The following is an 18,121-nucleotide window of genomic DNA, read 5'->3' on the forward strand; positions in this document are numbered from 1 at the left end:
ATACTGTTTAAGGTAAAAGAGATTTTATCATGAATAGATAGAGTAATATATACTTCACGAATGCTATTCATTTTCCATCAAAATATCTATGTAAGGAAGGAGATTTGGTTTTCCCATCAAATCCCGAACAAAAGTTTTCATAAAAGCCATCAATGGGCGTTGAAATTTTCAGTCAGTAAACCAAAGTTATGAAACAAAACAGTAAGAAGGAGGATCTGTTAATAAATAATGAGCTCAGAAACCCTTGGCATGGATGAATGAATCAAAAGAGGAAATTGATCGAAAGAGGAATGAAATACCTTTGAGCCGAAAATAGAACAATCCTAATCTGGCAACACTTCGAGATTCTAGGTAAGACCTGAATGTTGAGTCGTATGGAAGAGGGTTAGATGAATCTTCTTCTGGAATTTCATTCTTATATGCGCGCTGGAAATCTATAAAATGGAGGATTGGATATCAGAGTTGGAAAAGAATGGAAATCTAAGATGCCTAAACGGTCACTCGCCTGGGAATTATCCGAAAAGACGTGACGATTGATTGTTATTATGACTTGACATCTTATAACAGTTATCTGTTATGTCAGTTTGGAACAGGAAATAAGTTTTTTCTAGCCTAGCTACTCATCTGTAAGTAAGTCACTGGTATCACCTTTAAAGTAAATAAGTGTTATTTTTCAGAATTAACAACATGTAGAAAACCATAAATAAAAAAGAAATCATAAAAAACCATAAACAACCACAAATAAATGTAGGCCTATATGTCATCCCAGAGCAGAAAAATAATGAAAGAATATTCCTTATGTAAAGATGTAATTACATTTTCCCTCCCAGATACAAAAAATTATAAGAAAAAGTGAAGAGGAAATTTTTTAAAAGAGAAAGGGTAAAGGAAGGAAGGGAAGAGTTGGGGGTAGTGGGAGAGGAGGACACCGTGTGGAAGTGAGAGGAGGGGTTTAGAAGATTCTCGGTATATATATCCACCAGAAGTGGAACTTGTATCATATTCTCAGCTCGAGTCTTCTTCTCAACCATGAAACAAGCAGCGTTGGTAAGTATAAGTCTTTGCAAAGTCTGCTCACTCTTAAGTCTCTGACCTCATGGGGACGCAATACTAGTTTAACCAGATGAATAACTTCTGTTCTAATATTTCAAGTAGATTCTAAGGTACCTTTCATAAAAAAAAAAACTTAAAAATTTGTTCATTAATTTTGCATGCGAAAACTAGTTTGACATAAGAATTTTGAACTTTAGGAATTGACAAGCGCTGTGAAGTGAACAAATATATTAAGAATATACCAAAAGGGACATATAAGACGCATTTCGAAAGTAATTGTTGATAGACTTCATATCAAAACTAGAGAGACATATATAGCGTTTATTTATGCATTACTTACTTCATATGAGTTTATTTCATACGAAACATTCAACATAAAATTATCTGTCAATATTATCAAATTCCAAACTTACTGACCAATGATATCCAATTTATTATGAAATTTCATTCCTTGAATACATATAGAAAATATCATTGCTTTATTCCTTTTAAAATAAAAGCATAAGGTTTTAAAACAAGTTTCATTAAATACAATTCGGCAAAGGTCATAATTCCACAGAAGTGGAAAAATAATGCAAACCTCATTATAAAGATAATCATACCAGTTTTCTTCCTTCTGGTATTTTGCTCTTTTTCAGAAACATGCCTTATATTATCTATAGAATAATGCATTAGTATCTGCGATTAATATGGTTAACGCCTCTCTTTTCCTCTTTCTCGTAAGGCTACTTCCTTAAAGGACGAGCTTGCCAAAATACCACAGATATATTAAGAAAACATTGACTTCTTTTAGAGGATGAGAAAATTAATGCGGTCAAAGCAGTGGCGAAATAAAAGAACATAATTCATGTTTACCATCCTCTTATTTCAGACATTCCATTTGATTGTCATTTGTCTAAGAAAAGGTTAAATCCATTTTTGAAATTACTATCAGTAATCTTTTAAGCATTATATTAATTCTCTCATTTGCAAAACATCAAAATTGAAGTTGCATTTGCCTATTAATCCTCTACATTCAGGTACCTAAATAGAATTAACTTGTTTCAAAATATCATAGTAAATGAACAAATATCTTGACTTCATCAAGTGGACAGAAATAGCCTATATAAAAAATTAAATACCAAATTGAAATAGAGGAGTTTGATAATTCGTATGTCTCTTCCTTTTCAGTTTTTCGTGTGTGTGCTGGTGACAGCAAAAGCATCCACACAACGAGGCTATAGTTATCCTAGCCCTCATGGATCCTCTAGTGGTGGAACAGGAGGGTCCTTTGGCTCCTCTGGTGTAGGAACTCAAAGGGGATCCTTCGTCTCTGGAGGAAGTTTAGTATCGTCCGGAGTTGGCGGTGCCGGAGGTTCAATATCTTCTGGCTTCGCCTCTGGAAGAGGTTCAGTGTCTTCTGGCTTCGGCACTGGGGGAACTTTTACTTCCTCTGGCTTTGGGAGTGGTGGATCCTTCTCTGGACAGGGATCCGTCTCCTGTGGTGATGGACAGGTCTCCCATGGAGGAAGATGCGTAATTCCTCAAGTACAGCGTAACGTCTACGTCTACAATGCTCCTGCCCTGCCTCAACAAACTGGTCCTCGTCCTAATATTCCAGCACCAAAAGTTGAACATAACGTAGTCTTTGTGCGTCTTCCAGAAAATGCTGCTGGACAAGACCCTATTGTAGTTCCTCCACCACAGCAGAAAAATATCGTTTATGTCCTCAGCAAGGGAACAACAATAGGAGGTCAGAAAGTCATCAACGTTCCAGCACCACCCAAGACCCAGCCGGAAGTCTTCTTCGTCAACTATGGAGATGGTCAAAACCCAACTCTTCCAGGAGGAGTTGATCTTCAGACAGCTCTCAGAAGCGCCGTCCATCAAGGAGTTGGCCAGGTCATTGGTGGTGGATCAGGAGGTGTTACTGGAAGTGGATTTTCTGGAGGTGTCTCTGGAGGTTTCAATGGTGGTGCCAGCAGTGGTGTCAGTGGGGGTAGTTTTGTCGGTGGTCATCACGGAGGTTCAGGAGGTTCAATTAGTGGCGGCAGCTTTTCTGGAGGTTTTGTGGGCCCTGTCAACAGAGGTAGTACTTCCGGAAGTTTTGGAGGTTCAGTCAGTGGAGGAAGCATTTCTGGAGGTTCTCAAATCTCCGGGGGTGGATCTTCTGTCCCTAGTGGTCTATACTCTACTCCTTAAATATGTTACTCCTTTTTTTATGTTGTTTTCATGGTTACCAACAATGCAGCCTATCTATTTGTTGTGTGTTAGACTATCAAAATAAATATTTGTTTCAAATAGAATGATTTATTTCCCTGAAATATTTATATTCTTAAAATGTTCTCTAGATTCTATTCAAGTTCATCCTTATAACAGCTACATAATCTTAGTAATCGATATAACAAATCATAATACTCAAGATGTTTACAGATGTATCTTAATCACTAGTATAAGCGATCCGTCAAAGATGACGGACACGAGCACACACACAATTTCAACCCTTCCCACTCCGTCCCCCTTTCCTAACTACCTCTCTGGGTACCACATCTCACCTGAGTATAACTGCTTCTACCCCAGAACGAGGGACAGAGAGGGAGACAGAGTAGTCATACGCATAAGCATGGTAAGAAACAAATGTTTATATATATATATATATATATATATATATATGTGTGTGTGTATATATATATATATATATATATATATATATATATATATATATATATATATATATATACATATACATATGTGTATATATTGCATTTCTGAACAGATAATCAGAAAGCTTTCACTTGATACCTATCATGTTTTTATAGGTGACTTCAACACATTATAGGTAGTAATCTTTTTAGGTCCTTGAGGAATATTATTTTGAATAATCCATGAAATTTTCTATACTGATTTTCAAACGTTTCATTGAGACTTTTATTGATCGACTGCTCTAGAATTCTTACAGAGGAACATGGAACCATTATTTAATTATCCGAGAGAGAGAACCTTATTGCCAAATTGCCTTATTCTATGTTTGGGTTCCCCCAGGTCCCTCAGTGTGAGGCACCTTGTATATCCACCTGATATGCATCTTCCAGTGTATTTTGCATTTGGTCTGGGATGCATCTTAAGTGTTTATCGAGCTTATTCATAAACACATCTACGCTCACTCCTAATATGTTTCTTAGATGAGCTGGCAGCGCATTAAATAGTCGGTGCATTATCGATGCTGGTGCGTAATGGATTAATGTCCTGTGTGCCTTCCTTAGTTTTCCTGGTATAGTTTTGGGCACTATTAATCTACCTCGGCTTGCTCTTTCTGATATTTTTTAGCGCCATGATGTTTTCAGTAATTCCTTCGATTTGTTTCCATGCTTGTATTATCATGTAGCGTTCTCTTCTCCTTTCTAGACTGTATAATTTTGAAAATTGCAGCCTTTCCCAGTAGTCAAGGTCCTTAACTTCTTCTATTCTAGCAGTAAAGGACCTTTGTACACTCTCTATTTGTGCAATATGCTTTTGGTAGTGTGGGTACCATATCACATTACAGTACTCGAAATTGTCTGAATAGCATTCCCAATTTTGCTCTACATTTAGCCAACAGTGTTGCTATTTGGTCGTTGCATAACATATTCCTGTTTAACATTACACCAAGGTCTTTAATTGCTTCCTTGTTTGTGATTGTCCCGTTATTAGGTCCCCTGTATGCATATACCATTCTTTCTCTGTTTCCATAATTTATTGATTCAAACTTATCAGAGTTAAATACCATCCTATTTATGTCTGCCCATTCATATATTTTGTCTAGATCTCTTTGTAATGAGTTCCTATCTTCATCACAAGTAATTTCTCTACTTATTCTTGTGTCATCAGCGAAACTTCTCACTACAGAGTCTTTAACATTACAGTCTATGGCTGAGATCATAATAACAAACAGCAGTGCAGCTAATACCGTACCTTGTGGCACGCCAGATATTACCTGAGCTTTATCTGATTTCTTGTCATTTGCAACCACTATCTGTTTTCTGTTTTGTAGAAATTCTTTTATCCATTTTCCTATCTTTCCCACAATATTATGCTTTCTCATTTTTTTCTCTAATATATTATGGTCTACCTTGTCAAAGGCTTTTACGAAATCTAGACATACCACATCTGTGTCTTTTTCATTTATCATATTTTTATATATGTTTTCATAGTGTGCTATCAGTTGGGTTTGTGTACTTTTTTCGGGTACAAAACCGTGTTGACCTACATTAAACAAATTATTTTTAACCAAATAATTCATTATTTTCTTTTTTATTACCCTTTCATACACTTTCATAATATGTGATGTTAGACTAACTGGTCTATAACTGATTGCCTCTAGTCTTGATCCACTTTTGAAAATAGGGGTTATATATGCTAATTTATGTTTAACATATATCTCGCTCATATCTACACTTTTTCTTAGCAGTATTGCAAGCGGCTTCACGATAGTGTGTGCAGATTTTTTTTAACAAAATTGCTGGAACTCCATCTGGCCCGGCCGCTGATCCATTTCTAATTTTGCTTATAGCCTGCACAATATCTGCTTCATTAATATCTATATCTGTTAGATATTCACTATTTTCTTCTCTCATTTCTTTTTCATTATTCACATTCGCAATTCTTGGCATTAATTCACTCTTATATTTTTCTGCTAATAGGTTGCATATTTCTTTGTTAACCGTCTTTTAATTCTTAGAGGGCCTATTTCTAATCTCCCTTTATTCATCTTTTTTGCATAGGAGTAAAGTACTTTGGGGTTTTTCTTGATATTTTGAATTGTCCTTTCTTCTAAGTCCCTTTTTTCCTTTTCTTTCGATCGCATAATCTTTTTTTTTGCAGTTTCTATCTTACTTTTTTATTTCCATCATTTCCCATACAATTATTTTCTTTTGCAAGATTTTTCTTCCACTTTCTAATTTTCTGAAATAAGATCCTCCTGTCTCTTGGTATGCATGTCTGATGTTTATTTTTTTTTCGGTACATATTTTTCAACAATTTTCTCTAGTATTTTGTATAATATATCCGTATTTACCTGCATATTATCACTTACTAATACATTTTTCCAATCTTTGTTCAATTCTTCATTTATTTCTGACCATTTTCTATTCTTACCATAGAAATTATATTTTCCATATCGTTCCCATCGTTTTGTTTATTGTTTTTCTCTGCGTTCACTTGCTTTGGAATGGACTATTAATTCTATGACATCATCATCTCCTCCTACGACTATTGACAAAAAGGGTCTCAGTTAGATTTCGCCAGTCGTCACTATCTTGAGCTTTTAATTCAATACTTATCCATTCATCATCTACTACTTCGTGCTTCATATTTCATAGTCCTCAGCCATGTAGACATGGGTCTTCCAACTCTTCTAGTCCCCTGTGAAGCCCAGCTAAACGTTTAGTGAACTAATCTCTCTTGGGGAGTGCGAAGAGCATAGCCAAACTATCTCAATCTACCCCTCATCATGATCTCACTAACATATGGCACTCGAGTAATCTCTGTTATAGATTCATTTCTAATCCTGTCCTGCCATTTAACTCCCAATATCCTTCTGAGGGCTTTGTTCTAAAATCTACTAAATCTATTGGTGATTGTTTTATTGTCATACCATGACTCACGTCCATACAGTAACACCAATCTCACTAAATTAATATATAGTTTGATTTTCATATGTAATTTCAGGCGATTTGGCTTCCAAATTTTACTTAACCTAGCAATTGGCTTATTTGCTTTATTTCGTTCTTTCACTCAACTCTAATTCTAAGGCCACTGTATCGGAGATCATAGTTCCTAAATACTGAAAGGATTTTACCTCATTAACCTTTTCTCCTTCCAATGCTATTTCATCTTCCATTGCATACTCCGTCCTCATCATCTCTGTCTTTCTTCTATTGGTCTTCCTCCAAACCTCTTGTGATATATCATGCATTCTCTAAGCAAGCATTGCAAATCCTGTGGTGTTCTGCTAACAATGACAGCATCATTAATATACTCTAGTTCTGCGAAATTCCTATCACCAATCCGGTACAATCCTTCTCCACCATCTGTGACTGTTTTATGCATTACAAATTCCATGATGAGGATAAACAACATAGGTGACAACACATTCCCTTAGAGTACTCTGCTGTTCACTGGAAATTCATTTGATAAGACTCCATTAACATTAACTTTGCATTTGCTATGCTTATGAACAGACTTAATCAAAATTAAATATTTATGAGGAATTCCTTAATAATTCCATAATATATATATATATATATATATATATATATATATATATATATATACATATATGTATATATATATGTATATACATACATATGTATATATATATGTATATATATGTATATATATACATATATATATATATATATATATATATATATATATATATATATATATATATATATATATCTAAATGGGGAAATAAGTCATCATTCATTTTGAAGTAAAATGTTTATTTTAATAAGCTAATACCCAATAAATATAATGGCTGTATTGTTGATAATCATAAAAGTAAAAAAAAAAAAAGGCTGAAATGTCTAAGGAGTAGTGTATAGGTCACTAGGGAGAGATGAGCCACCCCCGGAGATTTCAAAACCTCCAGAAGTGCTGCCTCCAATAATAAAGCCTCCGGAACCTCCAGAAAAACTGCCGCCACTAATTGAACCTCTGGAACCTCCGTGATGACCACTGATGAAACTATCATCACTTACACCACTGCTGAAACCTCCAGAGATACCGCCAGAAAATCCACCTCCAGTAGCACCTCCTGATCCACCACCAATGACTTGGCCAACTCCTTGATGGACGGCGCTGTTGAGAGCTGTCTGAAGATCAACACCACCTGGAAGGGTTGGGTTTTGACCATCTCCATAGTTGACGAAGAAGACTTCAGGCTGGGTCTTGGGTGGTGCTGGAACGTTGATGACCTTCTGACCACCTGCTGTAGTTCCCTTGTTGAGGACATAAACAATATTCTTCTGCTGTGGTGGAGGAACTACAATAGGATCTTGTCCAGGATCATTTTCTGGAAGACGCACAAAGACTATGTTGTGTTCGACTTTTGGTGCTGGAATTTCGGGACGAGGGCCACTTTGTTGAGGTTGGGCAGGGACATTGTAGACGTAGACATTACGCTCAACTTGAGGAGTTACACATCCTCCTCCATGGGAGACCTGTCCATCACCACAGGAGACAGAGCCATGTCCAGAGAAGGATCCACCACTGCCAAAACCGGAGGATGTAAAACCTCCTCCAGTGCCGAAGCCAGAAGATACTGAACCTCCTCCAGAGATGAAGCTAGAAGATGCTGACCCTCCATCACCGCCAAATCCGGACGATACGAAACCTCCTCCAGAGCCACCTCTAGAGATGAAGGATCCTTCATGAGTTCCTACACTAGAGGAGCCAAAGGACCCTCCTGATACACCACCAGAAGATCCATGATGACCAGGCAAACTATAGCCTTGTAGTAAGGCAGCTTCTGCTGTTACCAGCACACACACGAAAATCTAAAAATGAAGACAGATGTGATTAATATAATAATTTATTTCTTGGATAGATATGTTGCCGAAAAGAAAATTCTTCCGTTTTTTAATGAGAGTAGCAGATGATACTTCATTAAATATTCATCTATCAACTGAGTTTTGATATCTAAAAGTTTTTGACGAGTTTTTCTTCGGTGAGAGTAGAATCTTCCAACATATTTTTTTCTTATCTGGTTTAAGTAGTATTGTATTCCATGAAGTCAGAGGCTTAGAGTGAGAAGATTTTGAAGAGAGTTATACTCACCAAAGCTGCTTGTTTCATGGTCGAGAAGACTCGAGTTGAGACAATGATCCAAGTTCTACCTATGATGGGTATATATATACAGGGATCTCCCACACATCTCCTCTCACTTCTACCTGATGTCCTTCGTTCTTTCAAACTCCTCCTACTACTCGCCCCCCCCCCTACTCCTATTCTTTTCTTCCTCGTCTTAGTCCTTCCCTCAAATATTTGCCTCTTCTTCTTTCTAATTTCCTAGATATTTTCATCTAAGATAATTGTTTAAGCGATAAAAAAACCCTTACATTTCCAATATGGTTACATTTTTGTGTTTCTGCAATACGCTATGATTAATTGTCTAGAAATATCATAGCAGTCAGTAATTATGAAATCAAATATTTCCTATGCAACATCAACTAAAATCTTAAAAGAAAATAATAGAGACCAACTGATTAGTAGAATTAATCAAAGATCTGAATTTATCTTTCATAGTTAAAGTTGTCGAAATTTATTAATCTATTGGAATGTGAAATTATACACCTTTGATGGACTTTAATTTTCCGTTCGTTGTATGATTTCATATTTCAAGAAATGATGAATTCTGACAACTTTAACTACGAAAGATAAGTTCAGATCTTTAATTCATTCTACTAATTAATTAGTCTCTCTTATTTCCTTATAATATTTTAGCTGATGTTACATAGGAAATATTTGATTTCATAATTACTGATTGCTATGATATTTCTAAGCAACTATTTATAACGCATTGCAGAAAAAAAAAATGTAACCAAACTGGAAGTGATCCGGAACACGTGTCGACACCAAAGAATAAATGGAAAAAAGTAAATGTACTTCTGCTGTTATCCTGAAAACTATCTGCCGGACATTGTTCGAAGATTTTTGGACACCACTAAGGCATTGTCTATTCATTATAAACGTAGAGTAACATGCTCAAGTACCGTACTGACACACATATATATGTATGTGCATATATATATATATATATATATATATATATATATATATATATATATATATATATGTACATATATATCCATATCTATATGCGAAAATATATAAAAAAATACATACGAACACATATATTTACTTACACATAGATACACGCACGCATATATATGTATGTATATATATATATATACAGTATATATATATATATATATATATATATATAATTATATATATACAAACATATATATATATACTGTATATATATATATATATATATATATATATATATATATATATATATATATATAGATAAACATACACACACATGCACACACATAAATATGCATATACACACATATATATATATATTCATATATATACATATATATATATATATATATATATACTGTGCATATATATATATATATTTATATATATATATATATATATATATATATATACATATATATATATACAGTATATATATATATATATATATATATATATATATATATATATATATATATATATATATATATATATATATGCGTAAAACTCACTAGGAAATGTGATGCTCAGAGACAAAAATTACCACAGAGAAAATTAAAATGTAATAGCAAATCTTGCCTAGTTTCGAGAGGTAAGACGATACCAGTCAGTATTCACTCTTATGTTTTAATTTTCCCTGTGGTTGCTTTGTATATTTATATTTATATACATTATATGAATACATAATGTATATATTTCACACGCACACTTACATATAGATTAATCCATATTAATGGCTATGTCCAAAGAAATATTTTTGAATCCTTCTTAATTGCCTGTATTCAAGGTCACAATTTAAACCTAAGACCTTTAGCCCTGTATATCTTTTGTTGTTAAACATGAATTATTCAGAATCATCAAGAAATTGAGAGCTGTATAAATGCGATATCATGGAAAGGAGATTTGTTAAAATGCATTATACTTATTCTAGAAACTAGTATTCTTTCGATAATCTTATTAACTTTTTTATTTTTTAAGAAACTAGGAAAAGATTCATCTAACTCTCTTCCATAAGACGGAACACTCAGGTACTATCTTGCAACTCCAAGTGTAGCCAGATTAGGATTGCTCTATTTTCGACTCAGTGGTAACCGATTCTTCTTTCGATCAATTTCCTTCCTTATTTTATTTTTGCTTGTCAACGGTTCTGATCTCATCCATTCTTATCTTAGTCCTTTTTCTTACTGTATTTTTGCATATTTTGGGTTTACTAAATCGGAAAATGTCAACGCCTTTTGAAGGCTTTTATCAAAGGTTTTGTTCCAGATTTGATGGGAAAACGGATAACATTATTAAAAACAAACACTTTCAATATTCTTTTTGAACTAATGAGGGGCGACGTCCCCCAAACACTTAGCGGCTATGAGGAAAATCCTGCTGATAACATGTCGGGTCCTTTCTCTTAAGCCTGCAAGGATGGATCTTCAGTGAGCACCGGATGACGCGTTTGCCAATGAACAGTTCTTTATATATTTTATTTCATTTCATTTTGTGCTTTATTTTATAGTTTTTAGGTACTATTTATAATGACATTTCATTTTATACCTTGGGTTATTTGATTATTTAGTCGTAAATGATAAACATTATCTCAATAATAATAATAATAATAATAATAATAATGATGATGATGATGATGATGATGATGATAATGATGGTGATGATGATGATGATGATGAGAAAAATAAAAATAATAGTAATAATAATGATAATGATAATAATAATAATAATAATAGTAATAATAATAATAATAATAATAATAATAATAATAATAATAATAATAATAATAATAATAATTTTAAATGAACATAATTTTTGAATAGATTAATCGCTACTCCGGTTCAATTGTCAATTCCATTGTCTGTTTAATCTTGTTATATGTTACTTTTGAATATTCTGTTTCAACATGATGAAGAAAACTCCGAAAGAGGAGAAATGTGATAAAACAACTCTATACTTTTACCGATTACAGAAAATATTGTCTTCAAACAGACAGTTTGACAAGAATACTTTTATCTATTTCTCATATCCGTAGATTTGCGTTTAGACTACTATACCGTCTCGATGTGAGAGAGAGAGAAAGAGAGAGAGAGAGAGAGAGAGAGAGAGAGAGAGAGAGAGAGAGAGAGAGAGAGAGAGAGAGAGAGAGAGAGAGCTTAATGAATGAAATTGATCTAGCCATAGGCTCTGCTAGATTATGAAAAATCAAACCTTAAGATTGAAAAGCCAAATAAAAAGTATCTCCCATGGGAGGAATCTTTTTTGGCAAATGATAAAGAAAGATGAAGAGTTTATCAAGAGAAATTAGTAAAAAAGGAAATACATACTGTTTAAGGTAAAAGAGATTTTATCATGAATAGATAGAGTAATATATACTTCACGAATGCTATTCATTTTCCATCAAAATATCTATGTAAGGAAGGAGATTTGGTTTTCCCATCAAATCCCGAACAAAAGTTTTCATAAAAGCCATCAATGGGCGTTGAAATTTTCAGTCAGTAAACCAAAGTTATGAAACAAAACAGTAAGAAGGAGGATCTGTTAATAAATAATGAGCTCAGAAACCCTTGGCATGGATGAATGAATCAAAAGAGGAAATTGATCGAAAGAGGAATGAAATACCTTTGAGCCGAAAATAGAACAATCCTAATCTGGCAACACTTCGAGATTCTAGGTAAGACCTGAATGTTGAGTCGTATGGAAGAGGGTTAGATGAATCTTCTTCTGGAATTTCATTCTTATATGCGCGCTGGAAATCTATAAAATGGAGGATTGGATATCAGAGTTGGAAAAGAATGGAAATCTAAGATGCCTAAACGGTCACTCGCCTGGGAATTATCCGAAAAGACGTGACGATTGATTGTTATTATGACTTGACATCTTATAACAGTTATCTGTTATGTCAGTTTGGAACAGGAAATAAGTTTTTTCTAGCCTAGCTACTCATCTGTAAGTAAGTCACTGGTATCACCTTTAAAGTAAATAAGTGTTATTTTTCAGAATTAACAACATGTAGAAAACCATAAATAAAAAAGAAATCATAAAAAACCATAAACAACCACAAATAAATGTAGGCCTATATGTCATCCCAGAGCAGAAAAATAATGAAAGAATATTCCTTATGTAAAGATGTAATTACATTTTCCCTCCCAGATACAAAAAATTATAAGAAAAAGTGAAGAGGAAATTTTTTAAAAGAGAAAGGGTAAAGGAAGGAAGGGAAGAGTTGGGGGTAGTGGGAGAGGAGGACACCGTGTGGAAGTGAGAGGAGGGGTTTAGAAGATTCTCGGTATATATATCCACCAGAAGTGGAACTTGTATCATATTCTCAGCTCGAGTCTTCTTCTCAACCATGAAACAAGCAGCGTTGGTAAGTATAAGTCTTTGCAAAGTCTGCTCACTCTTAAGTCTCTGACCTCATGGGGACGCAATACTAGTTTAACCAGATGAATAACTTCTGTTCTAATATTTCAAGTAGATTCTAAGGTACCTTTCATAAAAAAAAAAACTTAAAAATTTGTTCATTAATTTTGCATGCGAAAACTAGTTTGACATAAGAATTTTGAACTTTAGGAATTGACAAGCGCTGTGAAGTGAACAAATATATTAAGAATATACCAAAAGGGACATATAAGACGCATTTCGAAAGTAATTGTTGATAGACTTCATATCAAAACTAGAGAGACATATATAGCGTTTATTTATGCATTACTTACTTCATATGAGTTTATTTCATACGAAACATTCAACATAAAATTATCTGTCAATATTATCAAATTCCAAACTTACTGACCAATGATATCCAATTTATTATGAAATTTCATTCCTTGAATACATATAGAAAATATCATTGCTTTATTCCTTTTAAAATAAAAGCATAAGGTTTTAAAACAAGTTTCATTAAATACAATTCGGCAAAGGTCATAATTCCACAGAAGTGGAAAAATAATGCAAACCTCATTATAAAGATAATCATACCAGTTTTCTTCCTTCTGGTATTTTGCTCTTTTTCAGAAACATGCCTTATATTATCTATAGAATAATGCATTAGTATCTGCGATTAATATGGTTAACGCCTCTCTTTTCCTCTTTCTCGTAAGGCTACTTCCTTAAAGGACGAGCTTGCCAAAATACCACAGATATATTAAGAAAACATTGACTTCTTTTAGAGGATGAGAAAATTAATGCGGTCAAAGCAGTGGCGAAATAAAAGAACATAATTCATGTTTACCATCCTCTTATTTCAGACATTCCATTTGATTGTCATTTGTCTAAGAAAAGGTTAAATCCATTTTTGAAATTACTATCAGTAATCTTTTAAGCATTATATTAATTCTCTCATTTGCAAAACATCAAAATTGAAGTTGCATTTGCCTATTAATCCTCTACATTCAGGTACCTAAATAGAATTAACTTGTTTCAAAATATCATAGTAAATGAACAAATATCTTGACTTCATCAAGTGGACAGAAATAGCCTATATAAAAAATTAAATACCAAATTGAAATAGAGGAGTTTGATAATTCGTATGTCTCTTCCTTTTCAGTTTTTCGTGTGTGTGCTGGTGACAGCAAAAGCATCCACACAACGAGGCTATAGTTATCCTAGCCCTCATGGATCCTCTAGTGGTGGAACAGGAGGGCCCTTTGGCTCCTCTGGTGTAGGAACTCAAAGGGGATCCTTCGTCTCTGGAGGAAGTTTTGTATCGTCCGGAGTTGGCGGTGCCGGAGGTTCAATATCTTCTGGCTTCGCCTCTGGAAGAGGTTCAGTGTCTTCTGGCTTCGGCACTGGGGGAACTTTTACTTCCTCTGGCTTTGGGAGTGGTGGATCCTTCTCTGGACAGGGATCCGTCTCCTGTGGTGATGGACAGGTCTCCCATGGAGGAAGATGCGTAATTCCTCAAGTACAGCGTAACGTCTACGTCTACAATGCTCCTGCCCTGCCTCAACAAACTGGTCCTCGTCCTAATATTCCAGCACCAAAAGTTGAACATAACGTAGTCTTTGTGCGTCTTCCAGAAAATGCTCCTGGACAAGACCCTATTGTAGTTCCTCCACCACAGCAGAAAAATATCGTTTATGTCCTCAGCAAGGGAACAACAATAGGAGGTCAGAAAGTCATCAACGTTCCAGCACCACCCAAGACCCAGCCGGAAGTCTTCTTCGTCAACTATGGAGATGGTCAAAACCCAACTCTTCCAGGAGGAGTTGATCTTCAGACAGCTCTCAGAAGCGCCGTCCATCAAGGAGTTGGCCAGGTCATTGGTGGTGGATCAGGAGGTGTTACTGGAAGTGGATTTTCTGGAGGTGTCTCTGGAGGTTTCAATGGTGGTGCCAGCAGTGGTGTCAGTGGGGGTAGTTTTGTCGGTGGTCATCACGGAGGTTCAGGAGGTTCAATTAGTGGCGGCAGCTTTTCTGGAGGTTTTGTGGGCCCTGTCAACAGAGGTAGTACTTCCGGAAGTTTTGGAGGTTCAGTCAGTGGAGGAAGCATTTCTGGAGGTTCTCAAATCTCCGGGGGTGGATCTTCTGTCCCTAGTGGTCTATACTCTACTCCTTAAATATGTTACTCCTTTTTTTATGTTGTTTTCATGGTTACCAACAATGCAGCCTATCTATTTGTTGTGTGTTAGACTATCAAAATAAATATTTGTTTCAAATAGAATGATTTATTTCCCTGAAATATTTATATTCTTAAAATGTTCTCTAGATTCTATTCAAGTTCATCCTTATAACAGCTACATAATCTTAGTAATCGATATAACAAATCATAATACTCAAGATGTTTACAGATGTATCTTAATCACTAGTATAAGCGATCCGTCAAAGATGACGGACACGAGCACACACACAATTTCAACCCTTCCCACTCCGTCCCCCTTTCCTAACTACCTCTCTGGGTACCACATCTCACCTGAGTATAACTGCTTCTACCCCAGAACGAGGGACAGAGAGGGAGACAGAGTAGTCATACGCATAAGCATGGTAAGAAACAAATGTTTATATATATATATATATATATATATATATATATATATATATATATATATATATGTGTGTGTGTATATATATATATATATATATATATATATATATATATATATATATATACATATACATATGTGTATATATTGCATTTCTGAACAGATAATCAGAAAGCTTTCACTTGATACCTATCATGTTTTTATAGGTGACTTCAACACATTATAGGTAGTAATCTTTTTAGGTCCTTGAGGAATATTATTTTGAATAATCCATGAAATTTTCTATACTGATTTTCAAACGTTTCATTGAGACTTTTATTGATCGACTGCTCTAGAATTCTTACAGAGGAACATGGAACCATTATTTAATTATCCGAGAGAGAGAACCTTATTGCCAAATTGCCTTATTCTATGTTTGGGTTCCCCCAGGTCCCTCAGTGTGAGGCACCTTGTATATCCACCTGATATGCATCTTCCAGTGTATTTTGCATTTGGTCTGGGATGCATCTTAAGTGTTTATCGAGCTTATTCATAAACACATCTACGCTCACTCCTAATATGTTTCTTAGATGAGCTGGCAGCGCATTAAATAGTCGGTGCATTATCGATGCTGGTGCGTAATGGATTAATGTCCTGTGTGCCTTCCTTAGTTTTCCTGGTATAGTTTTGGGCACTATTAATCTACCTCGGCTTGCTCTTTCTGATATTTTTTAGCGCCATGATGTTTTCAGTAATTCCTTCGATTTGTTTCCATGCTTGTATTATCATGTAGCGTTCTCTTCTCCTTTCTAGACTGTATAATTTTGAAAATTGCAGCCTTTCCCAGTAGTCAAGGTCCTTAACTTCTTCTATTCTAGCAGTAAAGGACCTTTGTACACTCTCTATTTGTGCAATATGCTTTTGGTAGTGTGGGTACCATATCACATTACAGTACTCGAAATTGTCTGAATAGCATTCCCAATTTTGCTCTACATTTAGCCAACAGTGTTGCTATTTGGTCGTTGCATAACATATTCCTGTTTAACATTACACCAAGGTCTTTAATTGCTTCCTTGTTTGTGATTGTCCCGTTATTAGGTCCCCTGTATGCATATACCATTCTTTCTCTGTTTCCATAATTTATTGATTCAAACTTATCAGAGTTAAATACCATCCTATTTATGTCTGCCCATTCATATATTTTGTCTAGATCTCTTTGTAATGAGTTCCTATCTTCATCACAAGTAATTTCTCTACTTATTCTTGTGTCATCAGCGAAACTTCTCACTACAGAGTCTTTAACATTACAGTCTATGGCTGAGATCATAATAACAAACAGCAGTGCAGCTAATACCGTACCTTGTGGCACGCCAGATATTACCTGAGCTTTATCTGATTTCTTGTCATTTGCAACCACTATCTGTTTTCTGTTTTGTAGAAATTCTTTTATCCATTTTCCTATCTTTCCCACAATATTATGCTTTCTCATTTTTTTCTCTAATATATTATGGTCTACCTTGTCAAAGGCTTTTACGAAATCTAGACATACCACATCTGTGTCTTTTTCATTTATCATATTTTTATATATGTTTTCATAGTGTGCTATCAGTTGGGTTTGTGTACTTTTTTCGGGTACAAAACCGTGTTGACCTACATTAAACAAATTATTTTTAACCAAATGATTCATTATTTTCTTTTTTATTACCCTTTCATACACTTTCATAATATGTGATGTTAGACTAACTGGTCTATAACTGATTGCCTCTAGTCTTGATCCACTTTTGAAAATAGGGGTTATATATGCTAATTTATGTTTAACATATATCTCGCTCATATCTACACTTTTTCTTAGCAGTATTGCAAGCGGCTTCGCGATAGTGTGTGCAGATTTTTTTTAACAAAATTGCTGGAACTCCATCTGGCCCGGCCGCTGATCCATTTCTAATTTTGCTATAGCCTGCACAATATCTGCTTCATTAATATCTATATCTGTTAGATATTCACTATTTTCTTCTCTCATTTCTTTTTCATTATTCACATTCGCAATTCTTGGCATTAATTCACTCTTATATTTTTCTGCTAATAGGTTGCATATTTCTTTGTTAACCGTCTTTTAATTCTTAGAGGGCCTATTTCTAATCTCCCTTTATTCATCTTTTTTGCATAGGAGTAAAGTACTTTGGGGTTTTTCTTGATATTTTGAATTGTCCTTTCTTCTAAGTCCCTTTTTTCCTTTTCTTTCGATCGCATAATCTTTTTTTTTGCAGTTTCTATCTTACTTTTTTATTTCCATCATTTCCCATACAATTATTTTCTTTTGCA

At 34.6% G+C, this 18,121-nt stretch overlaps 3 protein-coding genes and 1 pseudogene across 3 annotated transcripts; 3 read left to right on the forward strand and 1 right to left on the reverse strand.

Annotated features, from left to right (window-relative positions):
- The first annotated feature begins 1,029 nt into the window (after positions 1–1,029).
- LOC137630927 (keratin, type I cytoskeletal 9-like) lies at positions 1,030–3,234 on the forward strand. Its single transcript, XM_068362462.1, has 2 exons — positions 1,030–1,047; positions 2,224–3,234. Exons 1-2 carry the CDS (start codon positions 1,030–1,032, stop codon positions 3,232–3,234), a joined length of 1,029 nt encoding a protein of 342 aa, XP_068218563.1.
- A 4,364-nt stretch (positions 3,235–7,598) lies between these two features.
- Positions 7,599–8,931, reverse strand: LOC137631461 (loricrin-like). Its single transcript, XM_068363223.1, has 2 exons — positions 8,851–8,931; positions 7,599–8,570 (listed from the first exon to the last, which is right to left on the reverse strand). Exons 1-2 carry the CDS (start codon positions 8,866–8,868, stop codon positions 7,599–7,601), a joined length of 990 nt encoding a protein of 329 aa, XP_068219324.1. The 5' UTR covers positions 8,869–8,931.
- Positions 8,932–13,192: 4,261 nt separating this feature from the next.
- On the forward strand, positions 13,193–15,397 carry LOC137630928 (keratin, type I cytoskeletal 9-like). The gene is made up of 2 exons (XM_068362463.1): positions 13,193–13,210; positions 14,387–15,397. Exons 1-2 carry the CDS (start codon positions 13,193–13,195, stop codon positions 15,395–15,397), a joined length of 1,029 nt encoding a protein of 342 aa, XP_068218564.1.
- Positions 15,398–15,665: 268 nt separating this feature from the next.
- Positions 15,666–18,121, forward strand: part of LOC137630929 (loricrin-like) — an 8,444-nt pseudogene continuing 5,988 nt past the window's right edge.

The sequence above is a fragment of the Palaemon carinicauda genome, chromosome 39 (genome assembly GCF_036898095.1).
Source record: "Palaemon carinicauda isolate YSFRI2023 chromosome 39, ASM3689809v2, whole genome shotgun sequence".
Taxonomy (NCBI): Eukaryota; Metazoa; Arthropoda; class Malacostraca; order Decapoda; family Palaemonidae; genus Palaemon; species Palaemon carinicauda.